The 16,220-nt window shown below is 36.9% G+C and overlaps 1 protein-coding gene across 1 annotated transcript in view; it reads right to left on the reverse strand.

Annotated features, from left to right (window-relative positions):
• Nucleotides 1-16,220, reverse strand: part of LOC130863211 (probable ATP-dependent RNA helicase DDX60) — a 94,514-nt gene that overhangs the window by 17,642 nt on the left and 60,652 nt on the right. The window contains exons 26-32 of the mRNA XM_057753102.1: nt 14,471-14,615; nt 13,168-13,320; nt 10,835-10,939; nt 9,073-9,273; nt 4,020-4,124; nt 3,311-3,452; nt 541-662 (exon numbers count right to left, since the gene is read on the reverse strand). Coding sequence (XP_057609085.1) covers nt 541-662; nt 3,311-3,452; nt 4,020-4,124; nt 9,073-9,273; nt 10,835-10,939; nt 13,168-13,320; nt 14,471-14,615 — 973 coding nt within the window. The remainder of the gene's footprint in view (nt 1-540; nt 663-3,310; nt 3,453-4,019; nt 4,125-9,072; nt 9,274-10,834; nt 10,940-13,167; nt 13,321-14,470; nt 14,616-16,220) is intronic.

The raw sequence follows: 16,220 nt of genomic DNA on the forward strand, positions 1-16,220 counted from the left end.
GGCCTAAATGTATAGTTGTCTGCATTTCTATATGTGTGTACATGAACATGTGTTTGAGTGCTCTCCACCATATTTTTTGAAGCAAGGTCTCTCACCATTCCTATAGCTTTCCAATTAGGCTAGCTCCGGGGATCCACATTTCTGGGCCTTTTCAGTTCTGGGATAACAAAGTGTGTCACCATGTACATCTTTACATATGGGTACTAGGAATCCACACTCAGATCCTCAAGCGTATATGGCAAGAACTGTATCAAGTCATCTTCCCAGGCCTTTTACACCTGTTCACTAATGTTGTATATTGATGCAATCAATTAAAATCATGACTGCACTTTTATCCTGTTTATCTTCAAGACATGTAACCTTTGCATGGATTCACAGAGGGACTTTTAAGTTACAGATAAATATCACATGATTTTCAAAAGAAGCAAATTAGTATATAAAGTGCACTAATTATCCCACATTCATAGATCCCTATTGCTACTGAATCATTTCTGGGAGGATCTGTGTACTATTGTTAATAATTTTAGCAGAAGATTTTACCTTTGATTGATCAAACTTAATGTTAGCATCTTGGAACTTGGCTGGAATATATCTTCTTCCAAAAAGATTTGCCAATACTAAAACCAGCTTTTCCATTACATCTTCAGAGAAATGTTTTGAGCCTGAAAAAAAAAAGTTCATGTTATGTATGTGAAAATTATTACATCAGTTTTTTCATGTTTAAAATAATTGTTATGTTCATTTCATAGCAAATGCAGAATAACTTCAGCAGCAGATGCTTTTCATCTGTGCCTTTTTTTTATTCCTGATTTTGCCTTCATTAGTATCCTTATCTTTCCTACTACAAATATTCTTATGTTTTGATCTAGACTTTGCTTATTTTGCCCTATCTCCCAGTGGTTTACCAAATTATGACGTCTCTGTCTTTGTCACTGTTCTATGATTATATAGAAACACCACAACCATTGCAGTTATTAAAAGAAAGCATGTAATAGGGGCTTATCTACAGTTTCAGAGGTTTTGTGTATTTTCACCCTTGCAGGGAGCATGGCAACACACAGGCAGATGTGGTGCTGGAAAAGCAGTTGAGAGTTCTACATCTGCATTGTCAGGCAGCAAGATGACAGTGAGGGCCTTTGGGCCTGGCTTGAGCTTTCAAAACTCTAAAGCCCACCCCCAGTGACACACTGCCTCCAACAAGGCCACGCCTTCTTTAACAAGGCCATATCTCCTAATCCTCCCAAATAGTGCCATTCCCAAATGAACCATGCATTCAAACATATGAGTGAAAATCATTCCTACTCAGTCCACCACAGAGATTCTGCTACTGCAACTGCCAGTTGCCAAGTTAATGAGGAGCTGCACAAGATTCATGAGAGAGAGAGAGAGAGAGAACTTGATAAATTTTTGAAACCTCAAAACCCACCCCTGAGTGACACATTTCTTTTGTGAGATATTTGTACATTGTGTGAAAATGTATTTGCTGTAATTGGTGTAACAAAAAGCTGAATATAATGTATAATGGGATTTCTGGGGTCAGAGAGGACTCTGGGAGGGAGAAAGGTAGAGTCACCAGTCACACACAGAGAAGAAACAAGAGGTGTAAGATGGAAGAGAAGTAATACCACATGGAAGAAGGTAGATTAGTACAAATGGATTAATCTAAGTTATAAGAGCTAATGGGACTAGTGTAAGATGAGGCCATGATTGATAATTTCATGATTAATAATAAGTCTCCATGTCATTGTTTGGCACAGGCAGTCACAAAGAAAGTCCATCTGCACATTTCCTCCAACAAAGCTATGTCTTCTAATTCTTTCAAATAGTGCCATTCCCTGGTGAGCAAGTATTGAGCCCATGGGGGCCATGCTTATGCAAACCATGATAGCCGCTCTCACCTAGTCAATAATGTCTTATAACTTCTTGATACTTACCAGCAAAATATGCACAACTAAACCTGCAGATAACCTTCTTCAACTCAGATGGAGCCACAGTGACTCAAGGCACTGCATTTCAGCAGCATGTAAATAGTAGGAATGCTTTAAAAATTGTGATAATCAACAACTTGAGAACTAGCACCAGGCTAGTTATGCTTGAGTATTGGCTCTGACTTCTTAAAAGGTGAGAAGCACCTCCTCTTATTTAATTTCTGTATTCATTCTTTATAAAGTTATCAATTTTGGCTATATCTGCCAACAATAAACACAACAACACTTTCTCTTGCCTGAAATAATTTCACCTGTTACAAATTTGGAGGAAACAAAACATTCTGAGCAGCCACAAAATGATACATTTTTAAAAACATAAAGTCAACAGGTATTGTGCAAAACAAAAAATATTTCCAACAGCAAGGGACAGAAGACAAAGCAGGAGGCTTTGAGGTCACCATGCACCAGGAAATATCACAACATTAAGCACAAATATTAGGAGAGAGCAATATTTACTTCAGAGACATGATGTAAAGAATTTATTTTTAAATGTATCAGAGACATACAAAAATATTTATTTTGAAATGTAGAACCCAAATGTTTTCCCAGAAAAACTGTATGGGATTTATTATAATGAATATGCCCAATGTGGGCAAAATTTGTTATGCATAATAGACCTAGTAAACATAATTAATGCAATATCAGATATTGATGTATATTGTACAATTATATTCAAAGAAAATACTGCTGCAGACAATATTTACAGATATTAATAGTTATTATCTGAGGGTAGAATTTTGGATTTCATATTTTAACAATGCTTTTCTGTGCTGTTATTCAAAGTTGATCACATATTTAATTGCAAGGAAAGGGTTTATAAATATTGTATATCATGCAATATGCTCAGAATCCTGGAAGAAACAAGCTTTTCAAGTTACAACTTGCTGTAGTGAATATTTTAAAAACAATGTCACAAAATAGGACATCTTTAGTACTGATTTCACTTTATTTTATTTGCAAACCTATGCTTTGTCTATCAAATTAGCATTTTTTATTATTAAACTTTCAGTTAAAATGAAAAATAATAATATTTTCATACATACATTATTATACTTAACTGATACTCACTCAAGTGGTTTTTGGGTAAATGTATTCCTGAAGTTCTAGTTTTCTATAAATCTATCAGGGTTTTTTCCCACCATGGGAAGATTTTATACACACATACATATAATTTTACATATATAAAACATATACCATATATTATTTGATAAATAATCATATACTAATAATGATACATTATTTATATACTTACTGTATGATTTGATAATATAATGTTGATGACAAACACACACACAAACAAACAACATAACCCTCAAACTTACCTTCATGAGTTGGCTGACAGAGATTATGGAAAAGACCTCTTACAAGAAAACTGACAAAAACAAGATTAGATGGTTCGTGGTAATGTAAATGTGAAACAAGGCCAGCAAATCCTGTAGGGTTACCTTCTTGATCTATATGTCCCTAAAGAACAAAAATAATTTGTTAGTTTGACTCAACTCACAGAATTATTGACAAGTAGATTGTCCATTATCAGTTTAAAATAGTACATGCCAATATGGCTGTAACCACCAACTAGCCCAACTTTAATAAATACATGAAATACAAGTAGCAGTACCCACTGGGTATTGTCTTCTAAGGTTTACAATAATGAAATGTGGTTAAAAACAAAAATCTAGGGTCAGACAGATAGATGGCTCAGCAGTCAGCACTCGCTGCTCTTCCAGACCTGAGCTCAGTTTTTTCAGAATCTACATTGAGACCCTCACAGTTAGCTACAACTCCAGTTTCAGGCCTTCTCATGTCTTCTTCTTGTCTCCGCAAGCAATTATACACACATAACATCTGCTCACACATCGCACATATGTAGATAAAAGTTTTTTAAAATTAAAAAAATCAAGTCTGATACCTTAAAAATATAGATAGTAGCATATCTATTATACACACATATACATACCACACCACACACACACACACACACACACACACACATACAGAGAGAGGCAGAAGGGGGGAGGAGTTGGTTCCTACCTGTTTCATCAGGAACTGCAAAGAATATAAGAAGTAAAGCTTTAACATGTCTGTGACTCGGGGACATTTGAAGGATAACAATGAGTGCCTCAGCACTGACAGCGCCTGCAAAGAAGAGCATTTTGATTTAGTAACATTAAGTGAAATGTCTTTGCAAGAGATAACACGGGTTAAAGTAAATATAACACAAAAACACACACACATACACACATATATATCATATGTCTTATGCATATGTAATGTCATATCTCATGCATATATAATTTCAATTTCAAGATTTGTACCTCTAAAGTACAATGTGAGTTCCCCCTTTACTACTTTATTCTTTTCCAAAGGCTGTCTCCTCTGACTACAGTACACAAGGAAAAGGGGATGCTCTTAAAAGTTTCCTTTTGGTAGCAACAATATACAAAGTTCAGTTAGATTTGATACAATACAATTGCCTTCATCATATAGCACATCACCTAACATAGCATGTATGTCCTTTAACACACTGAAGAGCACTGTGGAAGTTTGAATGACAATGGCCTCATAGGCTAATGTGTTTCGATGCTTGTTCTCTGGTTTATGAAACTGTTAGGGAAGGATTATTAAGTGTAGGTTTTAGGGCTTCAAAAACCCATATCATTCCCAGTTAGCTCTCTGTCCCTACATTGTGGTACTGCCTCAGGCTGGAAAGCCTCACCCACTACTCCAGTGCCTCCCTTCCTGCTGCCCCACTCCTGTCATGGTGATCATAGACTCAAAGTCTCCAGCATACCATTCCTTCTATAAGTTCCCTTGGTCATGGTCTTAACACATTAGCAGAAAACTGAATAAAATAATCACAAAAAACAAAATCAAAAGAAACAAAATTGTCATCAAACAGACTGAGCAGAAAAGACATCAGTATCAGAGCATGAAGAGCATAGTTTATTTTTGAGGGGTCTAGATATACTATTTTATATCTATAATGCTACTGCAAAAATATTAGAAAAAAATTGGCTGAAGCCAAAGGAGTGAAAATGTTCCTTCATCTCTAGTGTCAAACAACACTCTTGTATGTGCAGTATTCAACTTCTCTAAAATATCTATGAACTCACAATAAACGCAAACTTCCTTAGCACCACCCAAATGTCAACCTTCCTGCTCTTAGGTTGGAGAGTTTATAGAATACAGAAAAATATCTCCGCTGTCCTTAAAAAAAACAGAAAAGTTATTTCATTTTTCATTATGTGTATACATGGGGGAGGGTAGTACATGCAAGTATTCATGGTATTCAGAAGAGGACGTCAGACCTCTTGGAGTTGCAGGGTGGTTTGATACACCCAGTATGAGAGCTGGGAACTCAACTCAGGTCCTCTGCAACAACATTACCTACTCTTAACAGCTAAGCCATATCTCCAGATACTACTGTATTTAAATCCAATATACTTAATGGTAGGACAGGAGGAGAAATAAAAGAGATGAACTCTCCATTTCCTTTACAGTATGTTACAAAGGGAACCAAAAGGTGACTTTACTACCACCCTCTTTTCCTTGTATGCTGGATTCAGAGGAGGCAGATTTTGGAAAAGAGCAAAGTAATAAGTGGATGTGAAGGAGAGGAATTAGCAGTGGTCCACTGTGTCCTGGAGGTACAGACCTTATAACTAAAGGCATACTAGCAAGATTTATTAGTATTTTCACTGCAATGACAAAATACCTGAGAAGAGCAACTTAAATGAGGTACAGTTTATTTGGGACACATAATTTTAAAAGTAGCTTCAATCCATTTCATACCTGGCTCCATTGTACTGAAGCTGCTCACCTCACAGCAAGTCTGCACAAAAAAACTTTTCTTCTATCAAGCTCCCGAGCATGCTGAACAAGGCCACCTTAATTTGAGGACACTGCTGTCCTGCAGGCTAAGTTTCTTTAGAGAGGGCTCCACAGATGAATCCAGACATAAAGTATAATTAAAATCTACCCTAATGTTACTGAAGAACAGAGTTGACCCAACACAGTGGCTCATGCTTGGGATCCCATCACTCAGAGGTGAAGGAGTTCAAGGTCATCCTCAGCTCTTTAGTGAGTTCAAGACCAGACTACACTACATGAGCACTCCAACAACAGCAAACATGATTGACAATCTGAAGATCTGAACCAGTAATGCACAAGACAAATGGTATGCTTTTTCATAATCAAAAGAAGTAATTGACAAAAGGGGAAATGAGACTTGCTATATTAAAAAGTAATGACTATTTTTGAAGAAGTAACAATAAAAGACAATCATTCATAAAAATTATAATTTAAGAGATTTAGTTCAACAAAATACTTGAATATAGAAAGGCAATGGTGAATGTGCTTAACACCACAGAATTGAACATATAATATGACTTATGTGGATAAAATATATAACCTCCTCACCAGAAAAACAGCCTGTATAGCAGAATGAAACAGTATCTTCAAAAAGTAACTAAATAGTAACCTTTAAATTACTTTTCAAGTCTGGCGGTGGTGGAACACGCTGATAATCCCAGCACTCCAAGGTAGAGGCAGGTGGTTCTCTGAGAGTTCAAGGCTACCCTGGTGTACAAAGTGATTTCTAGGACAGCCAGGGCTATTATACAGAGAAACACTATCTTTAAAAAAAAAAAAAAACAATAAACAATAAACAAATAACCAAACACACAAAATTACTTTTCAGAAAGTAGAGCATGGAGAAATGATAGAGGAGGTTCATCTGTCTTTGTGTTACTTTTATTGGTTAATAAAGAGACTGCCTTGGCCCTTTGATATGACAGAAAGTAGGTAGTCGGAGTAGACAGAACAGAATGCTGGAAATAAGGCAATGAGGCAGATGCTATAGCCCTCCTCTCCAAGATGGATGCAGGGTAAGATCCTTCCCGGTAAGCCACCACCTCGTGGTGCTATACAGATTAATAAATATGGGTTAAAGCAAGATGTGAGAATTAGTCAATAAGAGGCTGAAACTAATGGGCCAGGCAATGTTTAAAAGAATACAGTTTCCGTGTAATTATTTTGGGTAAAGCTAGCCTTCGGCCAGGAGCTGGGCAGCAGGAAATGGCCAGCAGCTACTTAATACAGAGTGGCGCCCAACGTGGGGCTCGAACACACGACCCTGAGATTAAGAGTCTCATGCTCTACCGAATGAGCTAGCCGCTGGCTCATTCAGTAAAGCATACAGTTTCCCTGTAATTATTTTGAAATGAACAAAAAGAGAAGACTCATATGACTATGTAGGCAGAAAAAAGTCAAATTAACTGTATGAGGAAAGAGAGTAGCCTGGCTGCCATAGCTAGGAGACAGAATAAGTATGCTCTATGAAATACCCAATACTGAAGGTTAGGAAACAGCCTGAGCACCGAATTGCATGCTTTTTCTCACTAAATCTCTATATTTAAACATATATATGTGTGTGAAAGTAGAAGAGAGAGTGTTTGGATGAGGAAGAAGGCAAGTGGTAGGGATGGTGAAATACAAAAGATACATGGAGGAAGGATGTAAGGATTATGACATATAGTCTGGAAGTGTCATGATAAACCCATCATTTTGGATGAAGAGTACATAATTTATAAAACACACTCTGAGGATTTTCTGCCCAACTTAAAAGGGAGCACAGAAAGCAAAGGCTTCATATCATTCTTCTCAAATATGCCAAAACAAAGAAAATGAATCCCCCTAGTTAAGTCTTTGAAAAAAAATAATAAGGGGTCAGAGAGACAGCTCCTCTGATAAAGGTGCTTGCATAAAAGCCTGAAGACCAGAGTTCAATCCTTTGAACCCACATAAAGATAGAAGAAAAAAAAAAACAGAATCCACAAAGTTGTCTTCTGAACTTCACATGTGCTCCCTGACATTTGCATGTACACACACACAAACGATATACACATATGCAATAATAAGTAACGTATTTTATAATATCAAATTATTAAAATAATAATAAATATTATTAGAAAATGCATGTATCTCTACAGAGAAGTAAAAATTAAAAACTGAAAACGGGGCCAACATATCGGCTCACTGCGTAAAGGCACTTATCACCAATAAGTACAACCAGAGTCAGATACTCAGGACCCAGGACCCAAGACCCAGAGCAGGAAAAGTGGGAAATGGGTTCCTGAAAATTGTCCTCAATTTGTTCTGTGTCTGCCACATGTGTGCCATGGGACATGCACAGAGAAGAAGAATGGAAGTGAGGGAAAGAGAGAGAAAAAGAGAAGAAAGGGAGGGAAGGAGGGATTGTGGGAGAGAAGACATTGTAAAAGAATTAAAAAATGAAGAAACTTTGATATAAAACCAGCAAACCCATCATGAAAATCCTGGAATTCTTATATCAGTAAGCAGTATCTGATTTAACTGGTTATAATAATTATAACCAGGGTTAAGAAAGACTAGGTCTTCCTGGGGTCTGAATTTGGTCCCTAGATCATGCTGAAATCTAATCTCCCTTCTGGATATCTTACTGAGGGCTGGGACATAGGAAAATGATTAGAAGCAGAGGAAGTCTTAAGACTAGAAGTTTCCCATATTGAAATCCTTATTGATTTTCAAGAAGATTGAACAGGAGAGGCCAGACAGGCTGGGACACTTCCTGTTCACCACATGACGTACTGTGATTCAGATACACCAAGAAAGTTTTCACCAACTGTCAACATGAAGCACTGAACCTCCGGAATCATGAGCTAAAACAAACATTTGTTCATAGTTCACCCCACCTGTGGCATTCTGTTACGGCCAATAGAAAATGAACACAAGTCCTTCTAGCAGTGTGTCATCACAAAATGGAAATTAAATCATCTAATTGTGAGTTTCAAATTCATGATCTCAGACTCACTTTTATCAGACCCTAAAACATCAAGACAATGTTCTGATTTTGTTTTTATGTCCACGTACTGACACTCAGTCACAAATTCTGTCTGATAACGGAATGAACATAACTTATTCTTTGCTCCAGTGTCCTCCACCCCTCTCTAGAGAACATGGAGAAGCATCCTAACTCTGATAACAGCACAGTAGAGCACAGGCCAGCCAGACCATTGGTAGAGGCCCAGGCTGGAAGACACAGCACCTTAGCTTTGCCGTCCTCTGGGTCATCTGCCTTGGAGGTCAGCAGCATAAGTCTCAGAATGAGTGAGATACTGAGAGGAAACTGGCCTCTCAGCTCAGGCACTTTGGATTTTATGAGCTTTTGTATTTTAAACGGTGGAATATTAAAGAAGTAGACATCGCCCAGAAGATCTTGCCCTCGTCTTCCAGCCCGACCAGACATCTGGAAACAGAGCAGAATCATGCTGTGAGAATCACCTGGGGTTTTTCCTAAGAGAATATAAAGAGCTAAGGTTTTTACATTGCTTTTGAGCAAGGATGCTGGACCTGGAGGTTAACTAAAATGAATAGCCTTCTATTTAAAATCTAAAAACTTCATCATATCTGAGGTAGAGCTATTTTAAATAACATATCTGTCATTCCCTTGTATGATTAATTGTACTAAGTATTTGTATAATGCTGTATAGAACTACATAATCTAAAAATTCATACATCAAATACTATAAATTTATTATGTATTATATAACATATAATTCTTACTTTCTGGCAATTACTTACTTGAAACAATATTTTATCTATAATATGTAATATTATATAATATATCGTAAAACATATACTATATTCTAATGTATTGTTAACATTAATTATACATGTTATATGTCATTTGATTATTAGTGGATATAGCTACATTTGATCCTGTCAACAGAAATATTGACCAAACACTTCTGAGAAGGAATACTGAATGAAGACAATTTTTGCTGTATTCAGAATAGAATAAAACAAGGAGAATCAAAAACAAAGAAAATGCTTTAATATACAAGGTCAAGACTTTATGGTGAAATATAAATGTGTGAGGAGCTAAGAAAACCCTGGGTGAAAGGAATGAAGTCCTATAGGAATGTTTATCATTGATGTGAGAACCAATATGTCAAGGACCCAATACCTCAACCCACGGGAACTGAATTATTCCCCCAAAGGGATTGAAAATCTTTGCTCTGGTCCATGTTTGGATTTAAATACTATGCAGAAACTGTTCATTGTAGCTTTCTCCTCCCAGACACTTGGGCCTGAAAGCTTCTCCCCACAGACCTGCTCCTAAGATTAGCCATACTGCCTCCTTGTTCAGCTATATGCAATAAGTCCACTTTTGTGTTCAATTGTATATAACAAACACAATGAGCTTCCAAATGATATAGTTTCTCCACCAGAAATCCAACTCTACGTGATCCCAGCTTTTCTATATGTCTGTGTATCTGTCCTTTTCTCACTACCTTGCAAACCCAGTTAAGTCAATCTCTGGAGCTGGGCAGAACATGGCAATTCTGCATGCACAGATTATGGGAAAACAGCCAAACAATACCAGGACAGTATGGAAGTTGGTTTGGAAACTGACTGTGCATCAAGAGCCAAGAAGTGTATTAAAGATGGCTCCAGAAAACCCATGCTTAGTAAATAAGAAAGTAAATGTTTCACAGAAACTTTGAAATAGACCCCTTTTTGCAAAACACATTACTTAGCTTTTTGTGCATGTCATGAGACAATCATGGTCATACAGATTCTACAGATAAAAGAGGAGATTGGATGTCCTATCCGAGACCATACACATGATTAGCAGTGGTCACATAATCTCATAGCCCTATGCTTACTCAACACCAGACAGGTACCAACCGTGATCTGCCATGTACTGGAACATATTATTAATTAGCAGTTAAAGGAAGTCTTTAACTTTCACTATTTCACCACTATACAGTATTGATACATTAAGTTAATGTATATTTATTTACCTGTCTGAAATTTAAAGCATCCTGATAGACTGAGTTTTGAGCAAAAACCACAGATTTACAAGGCATGTTGACTCCTAAAGCTAGTGTTCCAGTAGCTGTTACCACCTAAAAAAGAGAAAAATAGTGATTCCACACACTGACACTTTGGTAGAATACAAGCATTTCCATTCAGTTGCTCAAAGTTGTATTGAAATCAATTGGGGGTAGGGGTGCACGCCTTTAATCCCAGCACTCAGCAGGCAGAGGCAGGTGACTCTCTGTGAGTTCGAGGTCGGCCTGATCTAAAGAAGCTAGTTCCAGGACAGGCTCCAAAACTACAGAGAAACCCTGTCTCAAAAAAACAAAAACAAAACAAAACACTGTATTGAAATCCCAATTAAATTACAGTGGGCAAACTGAGGGGATGATACATAACGCTTTTTTCTTATTTTGCAAACACAGATGGTACATTCTCAAATGGAATCTGTTATAATACTGATTGTTTTGCAATGAATATACTTTAAACTGAATTGTGTGGTGAAAATTTCACAGAGGAATATTGAGGCCATATCTAAAATAATTATCTCCTCTTATAACCATCTACCTCTCAGCTCTTTGCATTATTCCCTCAATGTCCCTCAATATCACAGTGATTTCATTTACTCCTCAAAGGCTAAAGTCCAAGTATCGTTCATTGTTGTATCTCCAGAGTCAAGTAGAATATCTAGCATGGGGTAAGTGTTGCAGTAAGCATTGTTAGAAAAATATTAATAGAGGAATTTCTCCATGAGGGCAATAAATCTTTTGCAAGCCTACTTCCTGATAATTTTTTCATCTACTAAAGTTCATTGAGAAATGACTTAGGAACAAAATATATTTTCTTTTATGTCATGAATTTGCGTGATCACCATTCAGAAACAGAAAAGAATGTAAAGTTTATTCGTATAATTAACTTCTTGATAATTTTTTTTCCTGAAATAGCTAGTATTTGTTGACTTCTCCTGTCTTGTTGTAGAACTGCCTTTTCGTACACTGTAAAGATGTGTCTTTGCCAAGACATTTTCTGATAGGTTTAATAAAGAGCTGGATGGCCAATAATTAGATAGAAGGATGTTAGGCAAGACTTCAAGGGACAGAGAGAACTCTGGGAAAAAGAAATGTGGAGTCACTAGCCAGACATGGAGAAGAATCAAGAGGTTCAAGATGGAAGCGAGATAACATTACATGGCAGAATGTAGATTAATAGAAGGGGGTTAATTTAGGTTATAAAAGATATTTAAAACAAACAACCTTTGGTTCAAGCTGTCATAACTAATAATTAGTCTCCTACGTCAGTTTGTGCTTTGGTTTGTGATGATGTTTAAAGATGTGAAGTAATTTTTTCTAATTGTTTTGTAACTGACACGTATGTCTCTGTCAGAATACTACTTATTAAATACTTTTTCTTTCAATCTCTTTAACAAGCACAAACATTGAGGGAATAGGAGCACTATATTTAGAAAATGAACAGAACAAATGCCTTCTTTAAATGTATTCTGTGATAAAGGTATTACTAGTTCCTTAGTGTCTCTTCTGTATCAGTTGAGATATTCATCACTTCATTAGCAACAAAGAAATTACTCTCAAATACTCTTTCAGCCACGTCTCTTTCTCTTTTTTCCTTCTTCATTCTATCATTTTTTTAGATTATGTCATACAAAAATTAAGATTGATGATTTTTAGTAGTTAGCGTCAATTTTTACATATTTCTATAGATTAGGATTCGCTTAGTAATAATCTAAGGGCCCTCTGTATACTTGTCTAGATTATTGCCATGAACCTTCCCAGGATGTACTAAAGAAAACATGATAAAGATGTGGCCTGAAGGCTATTTATGTCAATCTTCCTCTTGTTCCCCATCAATAAAAGGAGAAACTATATTCAGTACTGACATTTTTATAAGCTCTGTTGAGAAAAGCTGAAGCCCTGAGGAAGTGGATATCCATGCTTTCATTTCAGCTAACATATTAGAGAAACAACTTTCTCAAACTAGAACATAAATATTTTCCAAATCTTAGAGAGAGTAGCTGTAACAAAACCACATCAACAAACCCTACATATAATATCAAAAGTGTAAGATAGAGCATAGAGATCAACATAGAGATGCTGTGTGTGTTCCTGTGCATGTGTAAAGGTGTGGAGTGAGTGGCACCAGTCACATGAAGCATAAGTAATAATTCCCCAGTCAGTAAACAAAGTCTACAGCCCAAGAGACATAGCTTCATATGAAAAAAAAAAGTAAGGAGTGGCTAAATCATGAACACTCTGTTTTATCTACCCACATTTTCAAATTTTACAGTGAAAAATTGACCCACCCTAATGAAACCTTTCCTAAAGAGCATTTCCACTAACTGCTTTTCTTTGGCACTCATGGAACTGTGATGAAAGCCAATGCCCCTTCTTGCCAAAATCTTGAGTACAGCACCGTGTCTTTGGAAATTCACTCGTCTAAACACCATCTGCAATGACTAAAAGAAACAAGAGATTTAGAATATTAGCTTATCTAATTGTCAATGAGTCATATGTTTAATGAAAGTAGTCCATATATTGCATAACAACTTGGCCAAGGTCACTGTTTGACCTTTACTCAACACATGATCATCATCATCATCAACAACAACAAAATGTTTTATGACAACAATAGCTACCACAGGAAAAGTCTCCTCAGTTCTTGGCAGTCTCACCTCAGTTCTAGGATAGAAAACTCTGTCAGCATGGTAGACAGCCCATTCTTACCAGAACAAGATCAAGCGACTATAAAATCTTTTCTAAAGTTCTCCCCAGAAAGTAAAGCAAAACCTTTATACTGTAAGGTCAAGAAATGTCAACTTCCTACTGCAAATGACATACTAATGACCTCAAGAATACTCATGCAACAAGGAGGAAATCCAGCTGTGTCCAGCGTTATAATATATAAAAAGATCAACACTTGGAGAGAAGGAATAAGTTTAAGTCTCCAGACATAAAAGACTAGGATCTAGCTATTTTGATTTTATAGCTATCTATAAGACAGAATGTCAAGGATCGGTTAAAACAATGATGTACATACTAGACAGGTTATGAAGCTGACAAAAGAAGATTTATGATACAATGAAAACACTCAAATGTATATGTGAGTGAGTGTATTACATGATGACATTGCTTTTATTGAAATTGGTTGTATTGTTAAGTATGTTATCTATAAATATTAACAGTTTGCAGGGAAAAAGTTTAAAGATGATGGGTTAAACAAATTTTAGATATCCCAAAGACTCTTTGGTGAAAGTTTTTAGCTGAAATACAGAAAGACTCTAATTTTAAGAAATGTTGTCAGTACCTACATATATTAGTCTGAAGGGGCCCAAATTCTGACTATAATATACAGATTTTTATAGAAAACATAGTACAAAAACACTTGGGTGATTTGTCAGCAAGACAAAATCAGTCTATAAATTCTAAACCTATCCTAAGTGTGGATTAGAAGGTCCTTGAATGTTGTGTGCAGCAAAAGTTCCTGTCTGCTACATCTCTAGCACATAGAGACTTCTCTTATGGTAGCAATTGCGTAAAACATGGCCAATACTGCCTACATGGAAGAAGCCTACACTCTGGGAGCACTGGTCCCTTCTGGGTGCTGACCTCATCATCTATTGCTTTCTGATCAGCATACGTGCAGTCCTGGGGAATCTCCAGATTCTTCTCCAGATTCTTCAGGAGTTGATTGTGTTCAGCTTCATACACGCTGATTTGATCCAATCTGGAGAGTTTCTGACTTTTTTCATCTCTTTAGAAGAATATAATTTCAAGAAATCAGTATTTATTTCCAATCACTACAAGAAGCCCAAAGTATCTTAAGTCATGCTTTCAACCAGAATAAATGCTTCTTGTCTTTACAATATTAGGATTCAGTCCTCTGGCCCTAATGTATTTACTTATCAGCTCCTGGAGCCTATGATCCTGCTGTGTCATATTTTGCATGTTTGTGACAAATAAAGCTTGCCTGGAGATCAGAGGACAGGCACCTTTAAATCCAGCACTTGGGAGGAGGAAGCAGAAAGATTAGAAGTTCAAGTCCACCTTGGGCTACATGTTAAGAAGTCAGTCTAAAAGAGAAACAGAGCCAGGTAAGGTGTCTCACACCTTTGATAGCAGCACTAGGTAAAGGGCGTGGTCGATCGATAAGTTAGAATTAACCAGACCAGCTCAATACAAAAGATTTAGTTTAATAATTGGGAAAAAGGGAAACTCACATGACTAAGGGTCCAGCGAACACCATGAGCAAACACCAGGAGCGCAGAGAGAACAAAAAAGGGGGGGCGAATGTACCTGGATGTTTTTAATCTTTTTTTCTTGGCCTCAGGGGGACACACCCAAACAAAATCTGATTGGCTGAACTTCCCCATCAACTAGGGAAGTGAAGACAGGAAGTGATAAGGCTGAGCTGAGAGAGCAATATAAGGCTGGAGGAGAGAGGAGCTCAGAGATTTAGTGTGGGGAGACAGGATGGCCTATTCAGTCTGAGGATTCACAGAGGTAAGAAGTCTTTCTAGTGACAGCTGCTCTGCTTCTCTGATCTTTCAGATTTCACCCTAATATTTGACTCTGGCTTTCTATGTAATAAGACTAATTAGGGTTGCCCTACATGACCCCTCAAGATAAAGCCATTATGAATGTGTCTTTTTTTCTGTAGCATTCTTCTCCATTATTCCCTGTTGCCCAGATGACCTTGCTTCATCTTACTAATGTGATTATCATTTTCTCTCCTTCAACCTTTCCCACACTCAAGTTTGAGGTATATGTTCTCCTCTCTCTGCTTTACAATCTAAGAATATCCCCCTTCCTCCTTGATGTAGACTTTGCAAATAGGGACCAAGTCCAGACTATATTCTAACAGAAGCCACATCTTCTTAATTTTGTTTTCCTCCTGTTATTCCTCTTGATTTCCTTATGTGTCCACCCCTTCACTAAGTAATATATACACAGACAGCCCTTTTCAACGTGTACTACATAAACTTGGCTGAGACCCTTAGGCATTCTCTGTATTTTCCAGGACCCTTGAATGTACCAGGCTTTTACAATCACTAGGGTCATGTACACTTTATTCAAATTTGTCTCTTAATTATGCAAATAAGACATTCCTGATGAGGCCACTTGCATTCTGCAATGTGGTGGTATATTTCACACATTCAGAAATCATGACATGCTGGCCCAATAAGAACAGTACTTCTGGGGCTGCAACTCCAAGTAGAATAAACCTTAATGAGGAGGTAAATGTCATTATGCCTAGCACTGTTTTCAAAACATGTGCTAATGCACTTACAGAGGAAGACAGATTGTTGTGTAACTCAATTTTTAAACTATTAAATAAAACATCGTTAATAAATAAAAA

The sequence above is a fragment of the Chionomys nivalis genome, chromosome 20 (assembly GCF_950005125.1).
Source record: "Chionomys nivalis chromosome 20, mChiNiv1.1, whole genome shotgun sequence".
Taxonomy (NCBI): Eukaryota; Metazoa; Chordata; class Mammalia; order Rodentia; family Cricetidae; genus Chionomys; species Chionomys nivalis.